Genomic DNA, 27,389 nt, shown 5'->3' with positions numbered 1-27,389 from the left:
CTAAGCAACTTGTGTTTCTAGAGTGATGAGATGGAGGAGCTTGGGAGGATACAGATACAGGAGTTGGAGGAGAGGATAGCTATGATGGAACGGTGTGATCCCAGTAAAAACCTGGCAAAGCAGCAGGACATGATGGTGAAAGAATTGAAGAACAAGCACCAACAGGATGTTGTCATGCTGCAGAAGCAGATTGAAAATCTCAACAAAAAACTGCTTCAAAAGGTAAACTCTACTATCATCAGGATAAATGGTTCTAATGGTTTTTTTAAAAATTAATCATTAAATCTTTTTGCCAACTTATGATTTAATTAACAGTTTCTAAAAGTCTAATCTTAATTAAATTTGTTTTCCATTTGCCTTTTCCATTGCCTTTTTGCTCCTCCATTTGCATACAATACTGCAATGTAGTCGATTGTGCTGAGGTTTTGTTTAAGTACTACTATGTTTGCTATATTTAAAAAATTAAATCATAACTTACATTGTTGTGAAGTGGAGAATTTTTGGTGGTAAGTCATCTAAAAATCACACATTGAAGAACTCATTCATTAAAATAGTAAAACTTGGATATATATTGTTATACACGTAACTATTGTTACATTTTTCAAATAGTCTGTGGATTTATATAATAAGAAAAATATAAAAAAATGTTTGTAGGAGGAAGACTGCAGTGGGCTGGAAAAGAGGATGGCCGAGTTGCAGAGGGAACATGAGATGCTGCTGGTTGATAAGGGAAACACTATCAACCAACTGTCTCGGCAACTGGACGAAAGCCAGGCCCAGTGTCGCCAACTGATGGCTGCCAATGTTAGTGTAGAAAATGTTCGGCTGCAGAACCAGCTGGACGAGGTTGCACGGGAAAAAGATCGACTCAATGAGACTGTAAGGACTCTACAGGTGTGTTGAATTATCGGTAAACGTTAGTTACAACCTGCACAATCAGACTGGATCTGATTAGCAGCCTTACTTTAGTGAAGGTAATCCAACAAAATAATAGAATGTACAATATTTTTTGGATTCTTGTGCTCACTTACCACTTACTCTCATCTTGAATACATTAAAGTTTTCCTACGATACAAAACCAAAATAATATGATGTATTTATATATAATATAGCATGTTGTTTGCATAATTTATATTATTTATGTATTTTTATTTTATTTATTTATTTATATATTGTTATGAGGCAAGTGTTACCATTCCATAAGTTGGTTCAAATGCTTCATTATTAGGAATTAAATGCAATTATTTATTAAATACTGGGTTTTCAAATTTGTATTTCCGGTTTTCTTAACTGGTAATTGATTATTTATAAAAAAGGATAACAGTACCATGTTTAGTAAAGTGGATGTTTCAATGCTACATAAAAATAAGTGAATAAATGGTGAATAAATAATGGATTGGGAAATATATTGTATTATAATTATGTAGAATAAAAATTCATGTAAACACCAGATTCGACTGCTAAAAGTAGATTAACAGTACCTTGTCCTTATGAATCCAAAAGTATTCAATAAATTTAGAATTTAAAACCAGCTGGAATGAAAGATAATTTAGCTATTTGATCGATGATCAACTTCAAACACTTTTATTTATTTTTTAGTTTTTCTTGTAAAGTTCGTGCTTTTTAAAAAGTAATGCATTCAAACGATGAAGTATAAAAAGTTTGAGATTTGGGGTGTGTATTAATCTTATGTTTGAAATTAGACACCTCCCATAGTTCTGCAACTAAAGGGTATGTTCATAAAAATGTTTGAGGTTCACATTGTTCTTACAGGGCTAAAATAAAGATAACTGCCAGTAGTACAGTTAGTTCTTAAGGGAAGTTATAATACAATTATCTACATTTTATAATTTTTGTCTGAAATTACTATGTTTTCATAACAATGGTATATGAAACAAATATATTTGAATATTTGTTCATGTTTATGTTGAAATTCAAAATTTTAAACATCATTCTTTAAAATATCCACCATTTTGTATTATATGATATAGAAAATTGTTATAAATGTGTTATGAAATTATAATAAATACATTTTAAATGTTTAAAGACTATTTTCTTTCTTTTCTATTTTCTTTAAACTACCATTCTAATGTTTAAACAATGATAGTTTCAAGAAAAAAATGTTGTTTACTTAATACTGAACCATGCATTAGTATAACAGGGAATAAAAGAACAATATTTTAGTTTTTTGCTATTTTCTGTTGTTTTATTACATGATAGAACCTGTAGTTTGTTTTATTTATTTAAAACTTTGTACATTCTGGTAAACAAATTTAAACTGTTTTATATAGCTGATATCAAACCGTACTTCTGTGTGTATATATACATATATATTTTTTTGTAATTTAATTGTAATGTAAATAGTCTTCTCTCAACTAGCACTTAATTTGCTGTGGTACTCGTAAAATAGCTGAAATGTTGGACAGATTGAGTGCAACATGATGCGTTCAGAACTCGCCCAGTACGAGACCGTGTCAAGACTGAACCTGCCTCAGAGCAACAGTTCCAGTGAGGAGTCGGACTCTATTGTGCAACTGGGCATGAGCACCCGCACGTCGCAGTCGCAGCAGCTCGGCCGCACCAACCTCAACCAGACTGACACTATCTGCAAGCTGAAGGCTGAACTCAATAGATCATTTCTTAGTGAGTATATTTAATTATCAGTTTCTTAATGAACTGTTTTAAAAAATGGATATCTATTTATCTCTCTCTTCTTTTTAAGTATTTGGGACAGAAAGAATACATAAAGTCACAGAGTTTGTTTATCTATCACCTATGTCATTTTCTTTTTCAAGCCGAGGAAGGCCTAAGAATCAGATCAACCACTTCAATATTTTGTTTGGTTTAAAACATTTTTTTGTAAGATAGTTTTAGTGATTATGATCAGCTAGTCTGATCAGCTTTTCATCGCACATTGTATGTGCAGTTTTTTTACATTGTAATGATCAAAATACATGAAATCATTTACCATTATTGGCTCCATTTAAAGATGGTGGCAACCATAATAAAGTCATTCTTTTATTATATTACCACAATATTTCATGTAGCCCAAAAAGTTGTAAAATTTGTTTTAAGTTCTCGAAAATTAAAAAATTGAAAATAATTGTAATTTGGATTTATTGTTCTTAGTTAATTGGGAGTTAGGGGAATCTGGATCCTATGTAAATCACTATTATAGCTATCGTTTGGTCATATGAGAAATATTCGTTTGTTTCCTTTCATGCAGAATATCACTGAATCATTGTTAAAGGGTTTAAATAAAATTGGAAGAAAATTTTTTGCCTTTTTGAATCTTCCTTAGATTAGTTTGTATCATAAGATGGCGTGTTTGTGCAGACCAGAAAGCGAAACGAGCAGAAATTCAGAGGTTAACCCAGATTGTCAATGAAAAGGAAGACCAAGTACAGGAGTTGGTCAAACAGGAACGTGTCTACGTAGCTCAATTTGAGACACTTAATGTGAGTAAAAAAGTTTAAAATGATTTTGTATTAAAATAGAAAACTTTTAATTAGGAAAACTAGTAACCCCGTTGCACTGTGTAAGTTTGATGTAATTATCAAGTCTAAGATTCTTGTTTGATACTTTTATGTTTTGGCACTGAAGCTATACAAAGTATGCCACCACAGTTTGATTAGGATCATACAGTTGCAGTGAATAGTGTTGGAAGCTGTGGAAATAACATTTATTGCAAGGATAATCTGTACGTTTCTAGAGCTTTGATGGAACATCAGGAACGTCATCTATCTATAACATTCAAACTGCATTTCATTTTGTTTTGTTACTGACAGCACTGAATTGACTACTTGTTTGTGGGAATGTTTTGTCATTGTTTTCATTTGTCAGCTGCTAAATGCAAGGTTAGGTGTTTGTTTTTTGTTTAGTTGTGAAATTATTCACAATGAGTGTAAAAAACTGTGGGATTCTGTTGCTTTGTTATTAGACAGTGATTATAAGTGCAATTCTAATATCAGTGATAGTGATGGAACTGAGGAAGACGTAATTATTTCCCATTCTCAAAAATCATTTGCCAATTCAGGGTTTGTGCGAGGATGAAGAACTGGAATGTCAAAATATGAATTTTTTCCAATTGTACATCTATATATATAAAAATGAATGTTTGTATGTTTGTCCTTTATGGGAATCGTGAACTATTGGTACCGATCATGATTTGAAAAATTTGTAACGTATATGTATTTTTCCACGGAGAAGGTTTATAAGCTATGCCCATCCCTTTCCCGATTCAGGATTCCGCCCCACTGGTTACAAGAAATACCCATAAGAAAATGCATTGCAGCAAACATATGTTAACGTCTTTTCAAATTTTAAATCAGCTGTTCTTTGTAAACAGTATATTACACTTATAGTTTTTAATAAAGCATAGAGTAAGCTTAAGAGAAACGACAACAAATTTTGTTTAAACTGTTTTTGCAATCACTGTTAAACATAGACTTTTACTATCCAGATAATACAATTCAAATTTTGACGTAAAAATTCAACCTTTAACTGCAATATTTTATTTAATATAAACCATGCTCATAGCTTGATCAGAAGAGTAATGCAGATATCATAATTACTATCTTACGTTGGCTACAAATATAAAGAATGTTATAAAATCAACCTTAGTTTGTTTTTTTTGACAGAAGTATGGTTCTCAAAACTCCGTGTGTACATATTCTCTCGATCGAGACAACAAAGCAAGCTCAATCGTGGCATCGGAGATATAACTAATTTAATCTAAAAATTTATTATAGTAAAAAAAAAAATGTACTAGTAATATAAGGACTTCGGTTCTTAAGAATTTGCGTGCGAAGCCGTGGGTAACAGCTAGATAGAGGCAGGAATATTGGTACATACCTTCATAATACGCCCAAGAGGCTCACGATGGAACGACTATCAATTAATCTCAGCAATGTTTAGAATGTGATAGAAAAAGAATAAGTGAATATAGTGTACTGGTTTTCAACGGGAAATTGCGTGCGAAAAGCCGCGGGCAAACTTTTGCAAAAAATTATTGAAATGCGCAGCACAAAGCGCGCCGGCCCGCTAGTATTGTATATTTTGCATCGAAATATATTAGTTTGTAATGGTTTGACTTCGTATTTTGTCAGTCTGTGACTGAGCAATTGCAGTTTGTCTCGACTGACTGCTCACGCTTGTTGCAGACAGCTGTATACCACGTGGTTGTGAATATTCCGTTTTCTTCACTGTTTTAGGTTAAAGCAGTGTAAAGTACGGCAGTTAAAGTTTAGTTTATTATTTGTTTGATTTCAAAATGAGTAAAAGACATCGTTCAAAGTCTCCCGTAAGTGAAAATACACTAATTAGTAACCTAGTTGCAAATGGTGTGGATGCAATTAGTGACCCCAATTGTTTTGGTGACCACAAGTGCTAAAACATTTTGTAGTGATGTAAATATTGTTTTAAAATTTTTTTAAAATTTAGATTATGAACATTTTTAGTTATTTTGTCAGAAATAACTTTGGTTTTATGTTTATTTTAAGTACTGTGAATTTCAAAGGTCTTGTTACATTGCCTTGCCCAGAAATGGCAAAAAGAAAAATGTACACGGCTTTACAAAAATTGATGTTACTCCACTTGTAAATAAGGTAGGCCTATAATTTTTGTTTCCTTTTATTAAGGATTAAATATATCATAAAGTAAATGGGTATTTTTGTGTCAAATATTTTTTTATCTATATGGTTTCCATGATCAAACTTGAAATGTTTTCATTTTTATTTATTTTTTATATATGTATATGTATGTAAAAAAATGTTCTTTCAAAATAATAATTTTATTTGTATATTTCTGTAAGCTACATGTATAAAGAAGTAAAAAAAAAAGAATTACCTAAATATCTTAATAAATAACTGAGTTATGAATTTTTTACAAAACCCTTACATTTTGTCTGAAAATGGCTTGGGATTTCTGGCACATCACTTGATTGAATGGCCGGGGTTTAAAAGGGTTAAGCTTATTATATATAATATTTATGTAATAACCGTAGTAATATTCTAGGCAAAAGTAGAGTCAAAAATCAAAAAAATAAATAAAAAATAACATAAATGTTTGTTTAAAAAAAATATGTACAAATATTAACAAAATTAATAATTTTATTACAAATTTCGTATTTAGTATATTGGATGAAGATTTATTGTAAAGACAGTGATAAAAAATTAATGCTTGTTTTTTTAAGGGTTTTTGCTTTAGAAAGCTTTTACCAGTCTTGCATTTTTGCCAATTTAATTGCAGCTACCGGTAGAGAACGGGTCTCAATAAATACTTCTTCAATAGACTAGTAATGAGCAAGATGCAATTTTATTCAGTCTGATTTAAGAATTCATTTTCTTCAAGAGTTGAATGGGTGAATTATAATCTAACAGTGTGTTGCCCCCTTAAATAGATGTTATGTGATAGGGACCCCTGGTTTATTTGGGCCCTTTTTATTCCATGATAGGTGGGTGACAAAGAAATAATTAAAGCAGCTGTTACCACATTGGTGATGCAGAAAAAAAACATTTGACCCTGTTAGTTAGATCACTAATCAATAAACAGTTGTTTGTAGTTGTTTGCCATGGTAACCCATGACACAGCTTGGTAGGTAACGTTGATTGTTTACATTTTAGTTTTAACATTGTTTCAAACTATAGAGAATAAAATTTTGGTATGAATACTTCAAATACTTTCGCTTTTACTTGAAACTATTGTATTCCATTATAAACAATATTTAGGGTACATTGTACAAACTTAACACAGTTACATAATGTTAACCAGTAATTCAAAATTTGTCTTATTATTTAAAATACAGTCCAATTAACCCTTTTAGTGCCAAAGTCTGACTATAATGACTACAATGATATGTGGAAGAAGAGCTATCATCCAACTATAAGGATGTGTAAAAAATTCTTAAAATTACTAGATGTGGTTGAATGGGTGTCATTTATATATATATATATATATATATATAATTTCAATACACATTGAATCACAAAAAGTACTTGCTCCGCCAATATATTATATATATATATATATATATATATATATATATATATATATATATATATAAATGACCAATCCTTAAAAAATTGTCAAAAGTATTTTTATCGGATTAGTGTTATGGTTTTCCAAACACTTGATGTACGCTATAATAGGCCTGTGTCTTTTATTGTGTATTTTTCAATTTAAGACAGTTAGTACAGTTTTATTTACACTCTATGTCTGTTACACTTCTTTTATTCTTTTACACTTCTTCTTACTTATTTTCTTTTTCTTTTACACTTCTTTTAAGTGCAACAAAGTTTTCAGTGAAATATGCAAAACATCAAAATTTGCAATATTTTAAAAACTGACCGTAAAAACTTTTTTGAAGATAAAGGATTAATTTTTGGGATGTATTTTTAAAACTATTTTGAAGTTAAAACAAATAACTCTACTTACAACATGAGTAATTTTTCACTTATTGTGTTTTTACACTAAGCTGAAAAATCCATCATAAAATACTATGTAAGTAATTTTTTCTTGTTTTATTTTTTAGTTATGCATATTTGGCAAAATTATTTTAGGCGTTTATATTTACAGCAATTATTGATAAACAAAACAAAAAAGTAATAATTTTCATCAATAAATAATTAATCTAGATGATTATTTTTGTGAACAGCTAAAAATTGCCAATTATTGCTTGGCACTTCTTTCTTCTACACATGGAGCTATACCTGGCATTTCATGCACTTACTCTAAGGATAATGTCTGGCACTGAAAGGGTTAAACTAAATTATACATTTCATAAGTTTTATTGTAAAAGATACTTAGATTTTAAATTAACTTAAACAATCTTACGTGAGACATAACTTGGTTATTTTCTTATAGAATTCATTAAAAATTGTATTTATAAATATTTGTTTGTCTTAATAATTAGTTTAGTAAAAAATCAGTAGCTTGTTCTTCTAATTCAGCTGGTTTAATGAAATTAAAAAGTGATCAACACCTGACAGATTGTGCATGTAGACATTGTTGGTTTCATAGTAGACAATAAACAAGAGACGGGCTAATATCTGGCCTCATATATAAATGTAAAACATAAAACATTATTGTAAAAGTAAACATTAATGAGATGTGTGTCAAAGAGAAAATAAATAATATTTTATAATTTTGCCTAACTATGTACGTTCTTGGCTTTTGGTGCTATTTTATGCATGTCATTTATTTCCCTCCTTGGTTAGCGAAGTGTTGAAAATGAAATAAAATTTGAAGACGTAGCATAAACTAAAAAAACATTCAAAGCAAGTTCAAACAGTGTTGACAACATTGTTGAACCGGAAAATGATAGTAGCGGTAACAGTTAACATTGATATCTAATTTTACTTTTCCAGGACCAACTCAATAAGATGAAGGCTGAGTTTAAATGCCTCAAGAGTGAACAGCAAAAGATAGACTCTTGTGACAGATCAGAAGAAATTTCCAACTTGAACACTGTCATAGCTGAACTTCGCAAGGAGAAAGTGGTTATGGAGAGAGAGAAACTTGCAGTGCAGCAGGAGTTAGAAGACTTGAAGAAAGATTTTGAGGCAGACAAGAAGAGAGAAATTTCGGACTACAACAAAGAGTATTTGAAGTTTCATGATCAGACAGTGGCTACAGTCAAGAACGAAATTGAAGAAAAAGCTGAATTACGTGTCAAGGAATACAGGTGGGAAAACATTATCGTTATTTAAGTGTGTTTTTTCTTTTGGATATTTAAACAAACCACTAACTCAATTCAAGATTCTAAAACTTGACTTTGATGTTGTTTAGCTCAGAGTTTTTAGGATTGTTATCAGTATTTCTAGTAAAAAAGTGTCATATATAATTCATCAAGTACCATTTCAGAGAAAACATGATTCCCATTCAAATTCTTATTGTTGATTTTAAGTTTAACCACAAAATATTATTATTGTGAATCCTTATTTTGGAATCACAAAAATAAAACTCAGGAAATAAAATAAACACTCATATTTATTCAAGGAAACTTTTGAAACTGTAGAGGCACACTAAAATGAAAAAATATAATAATTATTTTTATTATTACTACATTTACTATTTAAATCATTATTTTTATGAGAGAAAATGTTAAAGAGGTTATCAATAAAAAAATTGTCTTTATATGAGTTTTATTATTTTAACAATTCTTTATTGGTTAAAAAAATTAAGAAAGAATTTTTCAGTATTCGGCTGGAACAGAGCTTGAAAGAATTGAGTGAGGTGAAGGAGATGTACTTGAGTGTATGCACGGCCAAGGAGCAGCTCGCTCTTTCCCTGCAGGAAAGAACTGCGGAGCTCGGACAAGTGACTGAGAAAAAGGAACAGCTGACTAAAGAGTTAGAGGAGTTAACTGTGATGCGGGACCAATTAGCTCGCAGACTCAACGAGAGGGAGACTTCCAAGATCAGGAACCAGACTGGGAACAAGAATGGTAGGTTCTCAATTTAGTTCTAATTTGTTCTTAGTTGACTTTAAAGAGGACATCCTGTTTTACAACTTAAATGTTGTTCAGTAATAGATTTCTTTGCAGAATTTTATATTAAAATTAGTAGATTTAACTAATTACAAAATGTTGGTATTAAAATAATATAAAATTTAAATCTATTTTCCATAAAGCATTAAAAACCCAGGAATTTAAAGTTATTGAAATATTTACTGATAAATGCTTTCAGAAAATGAAGAACAGATTGCAGAAATCCTTCAACTTAAAACAGAACTGGACAAAGCTGAGCTGCAGATAAATTCATCAAGAAGGAATGAAAACCAAGTGAGTGTATTTAAATATTCCTAAGTAAGGACTGATATTAATTTAAAATGTCTTATCTTGTCTTTAATAACATATCACTTTTACATAGATTGATTACAATATGATATAAAATTGTTAATACTTCTATGAAGGCTAGTTGGTTTTGATTTTTCCAGTCTTTAACTTCTTTTTTCTAGTTTCCCATACTGCCCTACAAATTGTACAAGTATCTATCATTTTAAGCATTTTATGCTTTCCCAATAGCTGTCAGCAGAGTGTAAGCGGTTGCGTGAAGAACTCTCAGTCATGTCAGCACGGCTTACAGTTGAGATTAACTCAGCACGTAAGCTGGAACAGGTGACTGCAGACAAGGATCGGCTCGCTGCAGAGCTACAAGAGATGCGAGATCATCTAGCTCACAAGCTCACTGAGCAGAAGACAGCAGAAACTGCTGCCAGCCATGTTGTGGCTAAGGAAGGTTGGTTCTCTGTTTCACACCTTTAGTCAATGAGCCAATATCATATCATTCTGCATTTTGGTCTGTATTTTAATAAATATTATTCTTTTTTTGTTAAAAGGTTTTTTTTAATCTAGATTATATGGTCTATGTTTTGATTAGCGATGTGCCAACGTCAATCAAAATGCAGCAGTCTTAATTAGATTAATAACTAGGACTAAGTCAACAAAATTTGTAAGTACTTGAATACTATGTCCTGGACCAGGCAAGCTACATAGATTAAATCATCACTAATTTGAAGAACTGGCAAGATGGTGATACTAAACAAGAGTTAAGTTCCCCTCTCCATAGTTAAACAACTAAAATATTTTTCAAGGGAATAAAATCATTTTGAGACCAGCCACAATTCTATCTATGATTCAAAAGTACTCTCTTCCAAACATTTGACAGATTCTGGTTACCTTGTGAACTTACTGAATGCCAGAGCAGGAAAGCAGTCTCATGCTCTGAGTTTGCAGTAAGTTATATTCATATTATTCCTCCTGTTAAGATTTTAGAGGTGAATTTCAGCTCTACATTGAAAAGAATCTAAAGTTTTTCTTATATACATCAGGTCACAAAGAATATACTGGCCAAAAACTGTTTGAATTCCTAGTCCCTAAAAGATTGGAGACGCAGTGGTCCCCGATAACTGGGAGATGTAATAATATGCAGTACTTCTTGTGCGCATGATCGCAGAGCAACAATGCATAATCATGCTGCTCTCATAACTTGTTGTTTAATCGTTTGAAAAGAAAGGTAACTCTCGCAAACAGTTACAAACATTGTTGATGTGGTCTGTCCACGTTAGTTGTGGAACAATAGTAAAACCTAGGATCTTAACGTTGACTTCAGTATCTATATTTTCTGGCTGTGTATGATACATTGAGTTTTCTCTCTGTAAAGACAAAGTTTATTCACAGAGAACCAGTCCACTGCCTTTTGAAAAAGCCAATTCGCAAGGCCGATTGATTCTTCGAGTGTCTCACCTCTGCAGAAAAATGTTGAATCATTTGTAAACAGCAGAACAGCATTCCTCTTAGCTCCAGGTTATTTATTAGGGTAAAAAAAAGAAAAAAAAGGAACTAAACTTACTCCTTGAGGAACGCACAGACAAAGGCAAAATTGTTGCTTTCCCACTGCGAAAACCTGTACTTTCTTCTGTAGATAAGGTTGAAGCATAAAGTGTGTACTTTGCCAAAAATACCCAGTTTGGCAAATCTACACAGAAGATCTTGTGTGAGACAACCAAAAGCCTTGGTCAAGTCAGCCAGCACCAAAGATGCAATCACCTCTCAAAGGAATCTACTTTGTGTTGCATATGTTCCGTAAATGGCAGTACTAAGTCTGGCCATCAGATTGAACTGTTAAACACATGTTTTAGTGAGACTTCTGTATTTTATTTTATATTACTTTTGTGTGCTTTTACTCTTTATATTTATATTTTTTATTCTTTTATGTAGTATATCAGAAATATTATTTCAGTTTGCATTATTGTGCTGAATTGTTTATTTACACTGTGGTTATTATTAATTTTGTTGTTTTTCATTTCATTGTGAGGTGATTTTGTAGATGGCAGTGAAATATTTTAAGTTACAATAAATGTTTATATACCTGTAAAAGCCTTGTAACGTTCTAAAACAATCACATCTAATTTTTCAGAAAATGACAAACTGAATGCAGAAATTCTCAGGCTCAGAACAGAATTGCAGAAAGCCGAACTGCTTATCAATACATCACAAAGGAGAGAAAGCCAAGTGAGTATATTTTTAGTCAGCGAAAATTTTCAACTCATAAAATATGTAAGTTAAAAGCAGAATTTATGTTTTTATTTAATGCTCAAAAGTATTTTGTTGCAGTAAAGTATTAGATGTTCTTCGTTCTCTTTGACTGAGACTGAATTATCCTTTCTATTAAACTTCCATGTACATTTCAGAAATATTTTTCAGTAAGTTCTTTACTCTACATGTTGTAATGTCTGTATCAACAGCTGTCAGCAGAGTGTGAGAGGCTACGGGAGGATTTGTCAGCCATGTCGGCCCGGCACACGCTCGAGATCAGCTCTGCTCGTGAGGAGCTCAGAGACTCACGAGAACGGCTGATTCAGCTGGAGAAGAATGCTCGAACTCAGTTCGAGACAGAGATGAAAAGTTTGCGCCAAGACAGGGACATGCTGAAGACCAAGTGTGATGAAAAGGTATAGTTAATGTTATCAAATCAAATCAAAACATCCTTTAATAACATGTTCATTGAGAACAGAAATGGTGTCAATTATACATAGTCATAATTCAAATCACATAGAGAAACAAATTATACATTTGTAAATGAGACAGTGAAATGTTTTAACAGATAAAGCGTTCTTTGGGATCGTTTTAGTCATGTTGAAGGAACTCGTTGATGGAGTAAAATGGACGTTCGGCCAACCAGCTGTGAAGTCTTGATTTCAGCTTGCTTCCACTTCCTGTTCTTATGTCCCTTGGTAGACGGTTGAAGAATTTAGCACCTTTATATGTGGTTTTTTTCTCATATTGAGTGAGGCGATGTGCTGGGAGGTTGTAGAGGTTGGCATTACGTGTGCAGTAGGTGTGTAGATCCGATCCTCTCAAGAGAGCTTCTCCATCCACGTACATCACAACTTCTTTGATGTAGAGTCCAACAATCGTTAAGATATTTAATGATTTAAATGCTTCCCTGCAGCTGTCAAGTCGTTGCAGTCCGGCTAAAGTTCTGACTGCCTTTTTTTGAATGACCAGGATTTTCTCGATGTTTTATGCAGAAGCTGCACCCCAGACGGCAAGGCCATACCTTAAGTGTGTTTCGAAGAGTGCAAAATATGCAGTTCTTGCTGTTGCTAGGTCACTAATGGCCTTAATTTGTTTAATTGCATAGACACTAGTGTTTAATTTTTTACAAAGATTTTCTATGTGTGGGGTCCAGCATATCATGTTGTCTAGAGTTATGCCTAGAAATTTCACTTGGCTTTCCAAGGTGACGCCTGGTATCTGTGGTACATCTTCGTTTCGGTGCCCAAATCCAACTTGGTTAGTTTTTGTAGGGTTGACGACCAGGTCATTGTTATGGCAGTACTGATAGGCCATGTTAAGAGCTATGTATGCGGTAACGGCTAATTTATCAGTTGTTTTGTCATTTAGTAACAGTGTCGTATCATCCGCATACATGATGGTAAGACAGTGGTCCTGAAGAAGTTGGGGCATGTCATTAGTGAATAAAATGAAGAGGACTGGGCCCAGCACAGAGCATTGAGGTACGCCACGGGTTACTGGCAATGTATTTGATTGTACATGTTTGGTAATGCCATTTTCTGTGTGCTTGAGCTCCACCAGTTGGTGTCGTCCAGTTAGGTAGCTTTTGAACCAGTCTTTGGCTTTCCCTGATATGCCTAAGGCTCCCAGTTTTGTTATAATGAGGTCATGGCTCAAGCAGTCGAATGCCTTTGAAAAGTCTAAAAAAAGTGCAGTAGAAAGTTTTCGCTGTTCGAGGTCGTCAATAACAGATTCTATGAGTTTAATCATGGCTGTTGTTGTTGACTTGCCCTTAATAAAGCCATGCTATGCGTTTGTGAGGAGACAGTTTTCGTTGCAGTATGTCAGGAGTCTTTTAAGGACTATTCTTTCACATAGCTTTGAAAATGTTGATATTAGGGAGATCGGTCGATAGTTGCTAGCAGTGGCTGGGCAACCCTTTTTGAGTTTTGGATACACCTTGGAGATTTTCATTCCTGATGGAAAAAGTCCTTGATCAAACGATTTATTGAATATAACTACCAGTGGTGTGCTAAGTTCATTGATACAGTGCTTTAAAAGTTTTGGTGATATTTCATCATTGCCGGAAGAACTTTTTGGTTTGAGATGTTTTACTATTTCTTTAATTTCTTGGTCAGTAGTGTCAGGCAGGGTTGAGAATGTGTGATTTAATGTTTTTTGTGAATGGGTTATTGCATTTGATCTCTTTTTATTACTTTTTAAGGTTTCTTCCGCGATGCTGGTGAAGAATTTGTTTAGGTGGTCTGCAATTTTTCCTGCATCTTGGACTATTTCACCTTCTATTTGGAGATTTATTTCATGTGACTGTTTTTTCTTAACTCTTACATTGTTTATAACATCCCAAATAGCCTTGGACTTGTTGTCAGAATCATTAATGTAATTTTTAGATGCCTCCTTTCTTAATGACTTGAGCCTCAAGTCATATGTTTTTTTCACTTCAGCGGCTTGTCTCTTGTCGTTAGGGTCTCCTGTTACTTCATACTGATTTAGGTAACTGTTTTTTAGTTTTTAAGCATCTGCATCTGCGAAGTGTTTGGGTTTAAGTCTGTGTTTTTTGCCTTTTCCTTATTTTAGGGCAGGCCGTGTTGAAGGATAGGGACAGTTTAGCGCTAAAAATATTATATGCTTCTTCTGCTGTCGGGGCATAGATGACAGGTTGCCAGTCCTCTTCTTGAAGTAAAGCTTTCAACGTGTCAAGATTTCGTCGATTTAGGCATCGGTAAAGTATTTGTGGTCTTTGTGGTTTCTCCGGGTAAGTTATATTGCACATTTGGGCTGTGTGGTCTGAGAGGCCAGCATTTATTACACTTGCATCAACATCTGTCGAGTCAAGGTTAGTACAAATACAGTCTATGGATGTTTCAGAGTGAGTTGTTATTCTAGTAGGAGGTAAGTCCACCCTTGTCAAATTATGGAGAGCTAAAACTTCATTCAGTTTAATTGTCTTTATGTCAGGGTTGATGCTGTCAATGTTGATGTCACCCATAAGAACTAATGGTAAGTTCTCAGTTTTTGTTTCCTCAATTACTTGTGAGAGTATGTTTAACCCATCATCCAAGTTCCCTGCTGGTGATCTGTACACTCCCATTACATGAATAATTCTTCTGTCTACCTTGATCTTTATCAGAGCAAGTTCACATGCGATTTCTTCACAGTACTGGTGTATGTCAATGGATTCTGAATATTCTTGTAAGGTTTGATTAACATAGATAGCTACACACCGTCTTGTTTGTGTGTTTTCCTGCTGAAATGAGCCTTTAAACTGTAGTTGGGAATGTGGCAACATCCTACGATTTGTTCTTGCTTAAGGCCATGCTCTGTCAAGATTATAATTTCAGGACTGGTATCTTCTATTAGATGGAGGAGTCTGTCTATTTTATTAGAGACACCCTGGATATTTTGGTGAAGGATACTTAATCTGGTTTGTTTTGAGGCTGGCTTGTCTCTAAAAAATAGGTGGATGTGCTGGGATAGTTGACATGGTGTCCAGTAGACTTGAAGTCTTTATGCTAGTTTATGCTAGTCTTTAGCTTGAAGATTGGAATGCAGGCTAGTTGGTTTATTAAAGGAGTGGTTTATTTTTGTGTAGAAATCAATGTGTTTCCTGAAAAAATCCTCCAGGTCTTCGTCAACGGGTCGTATTCTTGCAGTTATTGGGGGTTCTTTCCCGGTTCTTGAAGGTCATGTTGACACGTATGGTTCTTTTATGTTTATTGGGGGGGGGGGGAGTTGTGATTGTCTTGGAGGTTTGGCCTTCAGTAAGGTTTTCTGCATGGGAAGTAGCGGCTTTCATCTTTTGCACTTGAAGGGAGACACTGAGTTTGTTCTCTTCTTTCTTATTGACAACTGGTTTTCTTGCATTATTGTGGTATCTTTTATGTTTGTGTGAGGGGTTTTTGAACGATACATACATTCCTCTGCATTTTTCATAAGTGTTAGGTTCTTTATTATTGCTTCCAGACTTTTAAACTTTTCTTCCATGGCATTATGGCTGTTTTTTAAGAGTCCCATTTCCAAGAGAACTGAGGGGAAGGTATTATTTGTTTGATAGTAAGGGGCCAATGTTTGAGTTCCTGCAGTCCTGAACCTCCTGTCAGTTTTTTCAGGTGTCTGTTGCTGCAGTGTCATAATTTTACTCTCTAACTCTTCAATCTTATTTTCATAGTCTTTAATAAGTTCGATCTGTTTCCCGTCATGGTCCTCAAAAATAGTTTGTACTTCAACCACATACAGTTTTTCCTTGGTCAACTGTGCTTCGAGCTCGGATACCTTTTCTTGGAGCCTTTCCATATGTGAGACATACTTTCCTTCGCAGTTTTCTAACTCCTCTACTTTGGCTTCTAGACTATTCAGTTTGTCTTGGAGTCTACGATTTTCATTTTTTAAGTAGTTGTTTTCCTGGAGTAAAGCGGATCCGATTTTGGCGGCTACTATCAAGCTTTCCTCGCTACTCTGTGTGTCACATTCTGTCAGACTTTTTTCGAGTTCTTGGAGTGAGTTGCTTAAGGGGTTAAGTTCAGAGTTGCTGTTTATATGGGGTTTAGTTTTGAGGGAGGTCCTGTGAGACAGACTCCGCCATTACTCGGGCTTCATTAAATTTTTTGTTTTTGAAATTGTTGGTTTTTTGTTTTCCATGTATGTGCTTGTATTCTGTGTATAGGCATATGTCATTTTGTCTGATAATGGCGGTGGTGTCTTCCCCAAAAAATGTAACTGTGTATTTCATAGTTTTGTTGTTTTCTGTAATTTCTTTTATTTGTGCTGGCCAGTAGGGGTTAACCTTTAATGTGCCAACTTGATATAGAGAATTATTGTTTGTTGCCATCTTGATTAGAGGTGGGGCAGATTGATTAAAATCCAATAAATAAAGGTATTAAGGTCCTTCAGTAATTGGTGTGCTACTAGCAGTGAGCACATGTGCTGTATATTAAAATAAATAAATATTAAAATTAATAAATATTAAAATACAAAAGTTGTAAGCCAGATAAGTTTAAAAGCATAAAAGGTGACAATAAAATTTACAACAATAATAATTACAATGCATACATACAAAACATTTAACATTAAAATAATAAAAATACACAAATATAACAATTAGTTAAATAAGTCAAATAGCAGTCAGATAAAAGATTAAAATAAAATAAAAATTATTATTACGTTCAGACAAGATTACTAATAAATTTAAGAACTGAGGTTGCAAAAAGTATATGTCACTAATGGGATTTGAACCCGGATCTGCCACATTAGGAGCCAGTCACCTTATTAAATGAGCTACTTGATACTAATCAGTTGTTAACTAAACTAAACACTGATAGTTCAGTTTATACAACTGGCAAGAGAAAAAGAGTTTTCTTGTCTTAAAACAGTCACTGGGCTTTCCAAAATGTTATTGTTAGTTAATATCTGCCAAACTTCAAATGCCGCTGTTAATCTTTCGAACTATTGAGATTATGTGATGAAATCAATACAATTAAGTTTTTTTAATAATAAGAGTGAGGTTATGTTATGAGAAGATTATACAATTTTAAAACTTCAATTAAAAATAGTCTTACAGTCCAAGTCCATGTCCTCAAGAATGTCACTATAGTAAAATCTTCACAAAAACACAGAATTATAAACCAATGGAAAACTAAAATTTTATGTAATTACTTAAATTAGACACCACATTATAGAGCTTGTCAGTTCAGGATCCAGTCCATCTGAAAGTTACTTTATATGTTATTTTGTGTACTTTGATGTTACTTTATATCACCAGTATATTGTGTCATATCACACTCTTCGTCTTGTACTTACAAGATATACTTTACCATCCATTGTGTCTGTATTTCAATAGTGGCCTTTAATTAATATTCTTGTTGAGTTTTTTGAAACATCTGATGCAACAGAATTTGGAATTTTCTTATTATTATAATTAAATTGACACAGTTTCTTTGTGAAAATTGTAGGGTTACTGTTAAAAAGTGAGAAACAACTTCAATAACTGGCCTGTTTGATTCAGATTTTTACCCTAAAAGAATTCTTCATTCTGTGTAGTGCTTAAAATATTGTGACTGGTAATTGATAAGATTTAAATCACAAAAATTCAGTTCATAGAAGTTTCAGATTTTGTAAAGACTACAGAAATTATTTTAATACTAATTAGAAGCCTCCACTGTATTATTACGTTTCGAACACAAATCAGAAAAAAATATTATGGTATATTTTAACTTGTATATTAAAAACAATTTATCATTTTGAAAATTCTTGAATGCTATAGTTTTATGTTAAATCTTAACGGTATGAACATGTCTTAGTGCTATTTTGTAAAGTAATCTTACTGAGACAAAAAATCTTTCTTTGACTGTCTGAGGTTCAATTGTCTGTTATTTGTCAGGAGGCTCAGATAATGAAGCTAATAGAGAGTCGTAAGCGGGCCCCGGCCACGGTGACCGTTGCCACGGAAACAGAGGATGAGGAGGAGGAGAAACAGCAGAGAGAACTGATTCGTTGTCAGGAGGAGTACAACAGAGTCCTGGTGGACATGGAGCAAGGACATCGACAGGCCCTCAGGAAACTCAGGGAGGAATACAATAGTGAGTTGGCGTTACTGTGCATTAGCCTTTTTTGTATTGTTATCTACTACATAGTTGTTTTGTGTGAGGTAGTGTAGTATTTTACAACTGTTAACTTATTTACCTAGTCTGCAAGTTCAGTGGCCTAGAAAACATTCATATAAACAAGCCAACTATCTTTTAAACTGTCTGAAGATTTAAATCTCAATCTGACGGATATTTCTGGATTTGAAAATTGCAGAAATCCAAACTGAAGAAGTAATCAAATCCTCAGAAGTAAAAACTCACCATACACAACCGTTGATGTTGAAAAAATCCCCAAGCGACAAAAACATAGACTAAAACTGCAGAAATCAAGAAACCTTCATCAACTCTGCATACAACACACGAAACAAACAAACACCACTGGGGTCGGACCATATACAGCCTTGCACACCCCCAGCAGACGAAAATACTAATAAATCATTGTCCAAAGAACTCCAGGAGAAAACCGCAACCCCAACCTCCTTGCACCGCCTATAAACTGACCAAAGATGAAACTTTCAGCAAGTTTTTTGACAAAATGGAAAAAAACACCTAAAAAATTTAGGTAAAGGCTTCTTCTCCACCCTTTCATCATGAAAATGACATAGGGAGAGCCAGTCAAACTCCCTTGAACAAAAAACTGAACTGCAAATCTTACCCCAAGATGGACAAATGCCTGATCAAGACATAGGGAGAGCTAGCCCAAACTCCCTCAAACAAAAAAACTGGAATTGTAACATCCTACCTCAGGACGGACAAACACTTTAAAAATGACACAGGGAGAGCCAGCCAAACTCCCTCAAACAAAAAAACTGAAATCACAATATCTTACCTCAGGACGGACAAAAACACCTGAACAAGACATAGGGAGAGCCAGACAAACTCCCTTCAACAAAAAACTGAATCCTATAATGCAATCACAGGACATATCAATAGATCAAAGGAATAAGGGACATCAAGAAATACAAAACCACACAAACATCCAAAACAATAATTTTTTAGAGCCATCTCAATGGAGGAAGAGCCGCAGAAAAAAGACCGACAGACTATAGATCTATTTCAAGTCAGGCACAAAAATAAAAATACAAAACATATAAAAATAGTTCACCAAAACATAGATAGAATATCGAATAAAAATTGAACAAATAAGCCATTTCTTGCATGAAAATTAAACCAGATCTTGTCATCTTAACAGAACATGGACTCACACAAGCAAATCTGAAAAATACCAGATTGGCCCGACTACTCACTGGTGGGAGGTTTTGCCAGGAAAAGTCATCTTAAAGGTGGAGTAGCTGCTTATGTGAAAAAAGAACTAGCTGACCAAGTCAAACTCATGGACACCAGTGGCGATGATTCAGAACTAATATGTGAAGCAGCGCTTTTTCAGATAAAAAATGGAAAAAAAAGATTTACTCGTTTTAGGTGTCTACAGACCCACCAGGGCTCAAATATAAATGAAGCAACTGATATTCTTAGTAACATTCTGGATAAAGCATTAGAGAAAGAAAAAAGTTGCTAATCATGGAAGAAATTAATGTCAACAACATTACAGAAAGTAATGAAAAATCCAAGCTTAATGACCTCCTAGCATGCTACAATATTAAGCGACTTGACCTTCCCCCCAACAAGAATCACACCAACATCTGCCAACCTCCATAGACTGGGTCTGCGCTAAATTTTGAGGAGAACCACCTTGAAACACAGGTGATACAAACCGGCCTATCAGACCATAAGGCACAAACAGCTACTGTATACCTTTCTAAGACCCTCTATTAAAAACTCCAAAAGAAAAAACCCGAATCTTTAGTAACCGCAACATTGGAAAACTTAAAATCACTCTTGAAACAGCAGAATTGGAGTACAGTCCTAAGAATGCAAAATACTAATGAGGCTTTACAGCACTTTCAATGAAATATGCAAACAAATTTAAATTCCGCCTGTCCTCTTGTGCTTAAAAGAGCTAAAAGAAAACAGAACCATTTTCTATGGGACCAAGAAACAGAACATCTAAGACAAAAATTACATCAAAGCACTTGAAAGGGAATTGTGCACAGGATTGGAAAATGACAAGAAGGAAACAGCTGAGAGAAAGAAAGTATATGATATGAAATTTAAAATCTTTAAAGAAAACAGCAAGTAAGGTCAGCATATAGAAGAATCTGGCAACAAATCAAAAGCACTTTGGGGAAGTAATTAACAAAGAAAGAGCAGCTAAAACGATATCTAGCAACAAACTTGCTCTCAATATAGATGGGAAATTCACAGAAAATCCCAGTAAAGTTGCCAACCATCTCAATTACTTCTTTGCCAATATTGCTGATGAAACACTTAAACAGAAACACCTCAAAACTTGCAAAACAATCACAGCACAACATTCTCAACAAAAAACCAGCTCCTTTTCACCATCAACACAGAAAGAAGTACTTGCCATTATAGATAGTATGAAGCAAAAAAACATCGGCAGGTCTGGATGATATATCCTCAAAAACTCATAAAAAGCTGTAAAGAGGAAATCATTGTACCCTTTCACACACATCATTAATAAGTCACTACAAGAAGGCATCTTCCCAGACAACTGAAAATTTCAAAAATTTATCCTAAGTATAAAAATGGCCCAACCACAGAAGCAACCAGCTATCGTTCCCATATCACTTATTCCAACATTTTCTAAAAATAATTGAAAAGGTTATCCTAACAAGACTTCTTAATTACTTAAGCAATAACAAATCTGTTGACTGAAACCAACATGGAGATACCTGAAGGGCCGATCTACCACAACAGCCATCGTACAGTTAGTTGAGTATATCATTGACCAAATTGAAAGTGGAAAAAACTGTTACCAGCTTGTTCCTAGATTTTAGTAAAGCATTCGACTGCATAGACCCACTCATTGTTCTAGAAAAACTACACCAACCTGGGAATCAAAGGAACATCAGCTAACTGGTTCAGGACCTTCCTCAGTGGAAGACAGCAGTTTAGTGGAACTAAAACACAACCTGAACGGAACAACTACCAAGGTTCACTCAACCCCACTTCAGGTCAATAGAGGAGTACCACAAGGGACAGTGCTTGGACCTGTCCTTTTCCTCTTTGCTTACAAACGACCTACCTCAGTACCTGACCAACCTCTGCCAAACAATAATGTATGCAGATACTGTTCTAACATTAGCTAACAAAAATAAAAATCAACTTGAAATAGATACACGAACCATCCTCAACTCAGCAAAACAGTACTGTAGGACAAACGACCTAGCTTTGAATGAGAGTAAAACTGTACAGATGACGTATAGCGCAAGAGAAAACACACAGAATGGGATACCTGACTTAAAAGTACAAGATAATTTAAAATATTTAGGTATTAATCTTGACATGAACCTCAATTTGGAAGGCTCATGTTGATGTGCTGTGCAAGAGACTTGCATCGGGCACCTATGTCATAAGAAGGATAAAAGAAATATGCGGAACATCTGCAGCAAGAATTACCTACTTTGCTCTTGCACATGTTAGATATGGCATAGCAGCATGGGGTGGAACTACTAGCTCCAACATGGAGTTTTCTTGCTAGCAGAAGAAAAACAATAAGATGCTTAACAGGCCTTGGGATTTCAAAGCAGCTGTCGAAGAGCATTCCAGGAGCACAAAAAATACTTACAGTACCTGCACTTTACATAAGCGAGGTAATTCTACTAGTAATCTCATCAAACAAGCCAAAACTTGGAGATTATCACCAATATAACACCAGAAATGCCTCAGATTTCTCACTTCCAGCACATCACCTGAGCTTTTCTGAAAGGAAGCCAACCTTCAGGGGAGCACGGTATTTCAACAACCTGCCAGACCACATCAAAACAAGACACGGGAAAAGACCTTCAAGGGAAAACTCCTTCGATGGCTTGAAGATCATCCCTTCTATAGCGAAAAGGAATTCATGGAGTGGAAGACTTAAAGATAACACTCGCAAGATAGAACTTCATTTTAATGTAACATTGTTTTGACGCCAATACTGATCTCTAATGATTGTGTAAATAAAGAAAGATTGTCTATTGTCTGTTGTCTGACAAAGAATATCCCATGGTGAGAAGCTTAGTTTGACAAGAGTTGCAAAACTATATTCAAATGTACATGCTGTCTTCAAAAGTATTAAAGAAATATTAGAGTAATAACAGTTGAATAAGAATTGTTCAGAGTTGAAGTTGTATTTGGTTATTTAAAAAGTCAACATTTTAAATATATTTATTATACTGCACATATTATGACACCTTACACATTTTGCCTATTTTTTAAAGTGAAATAAATCTCAGGCCATTAGGAAGTGTTTGTGTCTGTAGGTCAAGGTTAGGTTCTCGGTGTAGGTTAAAGATAGTATAGATTCAAGTTCTGCCTGAATCAGAGGTCTTATTATTATTATTATAAAAAGATTCTATTCCAGAATAAAAATTTTTCCATTTTTATGATTTTAGTTACCAAATTGTAAAATATTAACCAGAAACTTCTATTACTAGTGCTTTATAGTTTCTATATTTAGGTGGAACACTCTAGTTGGATGAAAAGAATCAGATCAAACATCTTCATCAATCAAACTATCAATATTTGAATTACTCAAAACTGGAAGGCAAAGTTTCATCGTTGTTTACATGGTTTTTATATTCAAACTAGTGACGTCTTTTTCAATCTTTATCAAGGAAAAATTATTAAGAGAACTAAAATAGAGGTTAACAAACAATAATATAGTAAAAAGCAAGATAAACAATGCTTATAACAGATTATTCGCATATGGCAAAAGTTACTTGTGAGTAGCCAGTTGTGCCACCAGCTGAGTTTGGATTATTTATTTAGCAATGAAAGCCTTATCAAATAGTTTCGAAAAACATCAAGAGGTAGCAGCACATATCAAGGAACAAGACTGGTTGTCAATGATGGAACTAAATCCCACAGTAATTATAAATTCTATCACGATACTGTAGGTAATTGTGTACCTGGGTCCAGCCAGGAGTTTGAGCTAGCATGGGCCTTCCCGAAAGTCAAGAAAGAGTTAATTGCATCTTCAATCTGATTTTTCATGATAGCTACACATAAAACCTATTTTCTTCAAATGAGCTGGAAGGTATACTTCACATGGATTGAAAACACTACTTTTTCAGTTCTTTGGACTTAATAAGTAGATTGGAATGTTTACCCCCCCCTGCCATAGTACCCTCAAAATCAAAAAGTGAATGAAGTTTGGATTGTTTTCAGTGTTGTATGTTTAAGACACATTTTTGTGTCAGATTTCTGATGTCTAGCTCATTGGGAAGTGCTTAGTACGTAGTGTCAGTCATGGGGTGAGTGGGACAGAACAGTCAGTTTTATATTATAGTGGTGGTACGAAATAACTAGTGCATAAACTGAGAGATTGTGCTCTGCAGATGAGAGGATGGCACTGGTACAGGAGCACAAGCAGCAGCTCCAGGCAGTGGAGGAGCACACCAAGCAACTGACGGTCAAGTTCTTTGCAGAGGAAGTGAAAAAATTGGAGGCAAAGTATGTGGACGAGGTTTCTAATGTTGTTGAGAACCTGCAAAAATCGCTACTGGAGAAAAATTGTCTGGTAAGTTTACATTATTATTTTGGAGCTATAGAAAGTGAACCCAGATTAGTTATGAAATATCATACTACTTTGTCTTTCTAAGAGAGGAAAATGGTTAAAATTTAAAATGCTAATGTAACTATCAATTTTAAAATTTAATTACCGATTCAGATTATTTTCTTATAATCTTAGGAATTTCAATTATTTTGAGTCAACAATAATTAATCATCCATATATTCCAAATAACTTTAAAATATGGTAGGAATACTGGAACTGGATGTACAGATACTGCTGAAAGGCTACTTTTTATATCTAAGAAGTGGCTATACATAGTTTAAAATATGATTTAATCCAAACCTACAGAATGAACTTATTCATTATCATCCTATCATTTTTATATAATTACCTTTCTCTTAAAACGTTTGACACCACAACGTTTAGAATGTATTAAAAACCCTTTGAGTGCCACAGGTATTTTCCCAAGGCATTGTGCATAAAGTGCCAGGCTGTTTTTGGCATATTTGTAAGCTTTTGGGAAAAAAAGCTGTTGTAAAATAACTACCCTACGGATTTTCATAAGTTTGGTGTTGTTTTTTTTCTAATTAAATGCAAAATATGACACATATCATTACATACAAAATTTGATTTATAGAAGTATAAAAGTGTTAGTATTTATAAAAAAGTGTTTTACTTTTTTATAAAAAGTTAAGTTTCGATTTAATTTTAGTGTACACGGTATTTTTTTAATATATTTTTTTTCTTTATACCATGATAAAGGCCATATAATTATAAATAAAACCCATGTATAATATATTATTCTAGAATTTAAAAAAACATGGCATTACATGTATAAACAAAAATGCTCCCCAGTACTGAAATTTTATAAATTGTACTTCAATTGTCACAGTTTAGACAATAAATAGTAATAGTGTAGTTTTCACAACAAAAATAATAAAACATCAATATAACACAAATAAATATTGATTAGTAAATGTTAAGACAAATATTTGCGAACATATTTACATACAAGTTTACATTTACTAAATAATAACCCTAATATATTTACACTAAAAAATTCACGTTTTTCGCTTGGACACAACTCAAATGTCCCTTTGAGTTCATTACTTTTGTAAAGAAATACGGTAAAAACACTGTATAAGTTACTAGTTTGGTTTGTATGTACTCAAATGCTTGGCCATCGGCACATAAACAACAAGAAAGGCCGTTACGCAACACGGTACTCGTCCGTCCGCTGTCATGTGACTGGAAGACAAAATCATCGCATAACTGTACTTCAGTATCATGGCAGCCCATTATTTTTAGACAAGTTTTCCTTATCAGGGACCAAAATAAACTTGATTATATGTTCCTTCTTCCATAATTAATCGAAAAATACTCGATAAGTCATTCTTCCTATTGCCAAATTGCCTCCAAATAGACACACAAATGACCTGACATTTTCAAATAATAAAACGTTGTTCTTTTTGGTTTTTGTTTTCATTGACTGTGGCAATATAACTTGTCAATTCCAAAATAGTATAAAAAGAAAGACTGTTATTTTTCTTACAATAATTTATTTTGTCCCCGATATGGGAAACTCATCCAAAAATAGTGTCCTCTTGATAAGTACCCAAACAACGTAAGTTTCACAGATAAAATGTTAGAGAAACAACATAAAACTCTTATTTATCAATAGTTTGGAACCTATTGAATACAGCTGTCTGGTTATTTGGCCAAAATAATCTTGTACAATACAAAATATTATTGAAATACAAAACATCAAAATTAGCGACGCTGTGGCACTCAAAGGGTTAAGATCTGGAAATGTAAATAAATGTATCACAAAAATTACTATCCATGATGGTCCACAATTTGCATCTGAAGTGCCAATGACTCAGCAAATGAATAAAAAAAGAACTGCATTACAATTAGTTTTTTAACATAAGCCATTTGTATTGGAGGCCATCTTGGTTTTAGCCATATAAGAATAGTGTTAGACCTCATGCACTTTACAATCTTATTTTTAGTCGTAGAGTTATGGGATTTGTCTCGTTTTAAAGTTATTAATTTACACATTCAAATACTTTTTAGTTTTTTGGTATGTTTAGAGGTTGTAAAATATTTTTGTAATTCATCGTTTAAATGTTCAAAAAGCATACAATTAAAAAAAAGCGTTTGAATGCTTATTAGTTATACTTTAAAATGAGAGATATCCCATAATGCTATGATAAAAGGCAAAAGGCATAAAAAGATTAGGGTTAACATTGTTGTTATGGGGAAAACTCAATAATACCGTAAGTATTGTATCAAAATAATCTATGAACTGTTTATGACATGATTAACAGTTATTTTTTTTACCTCGTCTGCCTTGTTTTTTTCTGAAAATTACCATGCTTTCCTATTTAGTTAGTAATCTAGATGGGATGGAATATTTAGGTATTATGTTGGCACCACCTCCAGTCACAAGTTATATGATAATTGGAAATTGTACCAAATCATTATTGAGAGTTAATGTATAAAAAATAAATTGAATTCAAAGTAAAATTAATTATTGGTGGTTTTTTTAAAACTGGTAATAATCTGACAGATTTTTGTAAAGAATTTTGTGTGATGGACAGGTGGAGAATCTTCAGAAGAGATTGGTCAGCCTGGAAGATGAGTGGAGGGAGAAGTTGGTAGCACTGAACAGAGAGATGGAGGCTGAGAAGGAAATAGCTGCGCAGATGATGGTGCAATGGGCTGAAGAAGTATGTTATTTGCCTGGATTTTAAAACAACTTTGTTATGTATCTGACATACATGTGTACCCAAGTATGCACTTGTGAATAGTGTAACATTTTTGTTAAAAGAAGCTATATGTTACTAATCAATGGCTGTATACACAACACTGGTTTTCAAAATCAAGTATCTGACAATTAATTTAGGGGTTTTATTAAAATTTGTATTGTTTATTTAAATTACAACAGTCTATTGTTGATAGATTTTTCAACAGAGAGAAGTCCATTGGAAACATCCTGTTAATAATTAGTTCTTCTCCAGCATATTCAATTTGAATGTGACAAAAATGATTAGAAGTATTTAGTTTTTTTCATTCTGCATTGGCAATATTGTCATGAGTTAAATGTATTCATACTGATCAAGTGTAATACTTAATGTGCTAAAAATAATGAAGTTTTTAACCATTACTTTTATTCGATTTTCTTTAA

At 33.6% G+C, this 27,389-nt stretch overlaps 1 protein-coding gene across 1 annotated transcript; it reads left to right on the top strand.

Annotated features, from left to right (window-relative positions):
* LOC124374110 (centrosomal protein of 152 kDa-like) lies at nucleotides 1–26,931 on the top strand (the record flags this gene model as incomplete). The annotated part of the gene is made up of 13 exons (XM_046832406.1): nucleotides 1–222; nucleotides 655–894; nucleotides 2,427–2,643; nucleotides 3,337–3,458; nucleotides 8,367–8,683; nucleotides 9,198–9,445; nucleotides 9,687–9,781; nucleotides 10,025–10,238; nucleotides 11,919–12,013; nucleotides 12,247–12,453; nucleotides 18,414–18,612; nucleotides 24,024–24,205; nucleotides 26,803–26,931. Coding segments are annotated over exons 1-13 (2,457 nt in total), but the record flags the coding sequence as incomplete, so codon positions are not given.
* Between the last annotated feature and the right edge of the window lie 458 nt (nucleotides 26,932–27,389).

The sequence above is a fragment of the Homalodisca vitripennis genome, unplaced genomic scaffold (assembly GCF_021130785.1).
Source record: "Homalodisca vitripennis isolate AUS2020 unplaced genomic scaffold, UT_GWSS_2.1 ScUCBcl_7309;HRSCAF=14942, whole genome shotgun sequence".
Classification (NCBI taxonomy): Eukaryota; Metazoa; Arthropoda; class Insecta; order Hemiptera; family Cicadellidae; genus Homalodisca; species Homalodisca vitripennis.
Note: the sequence above shows the minus strand (reverse complement) of the source record. Positions and strands in the feature narration are given on the sequence as shown.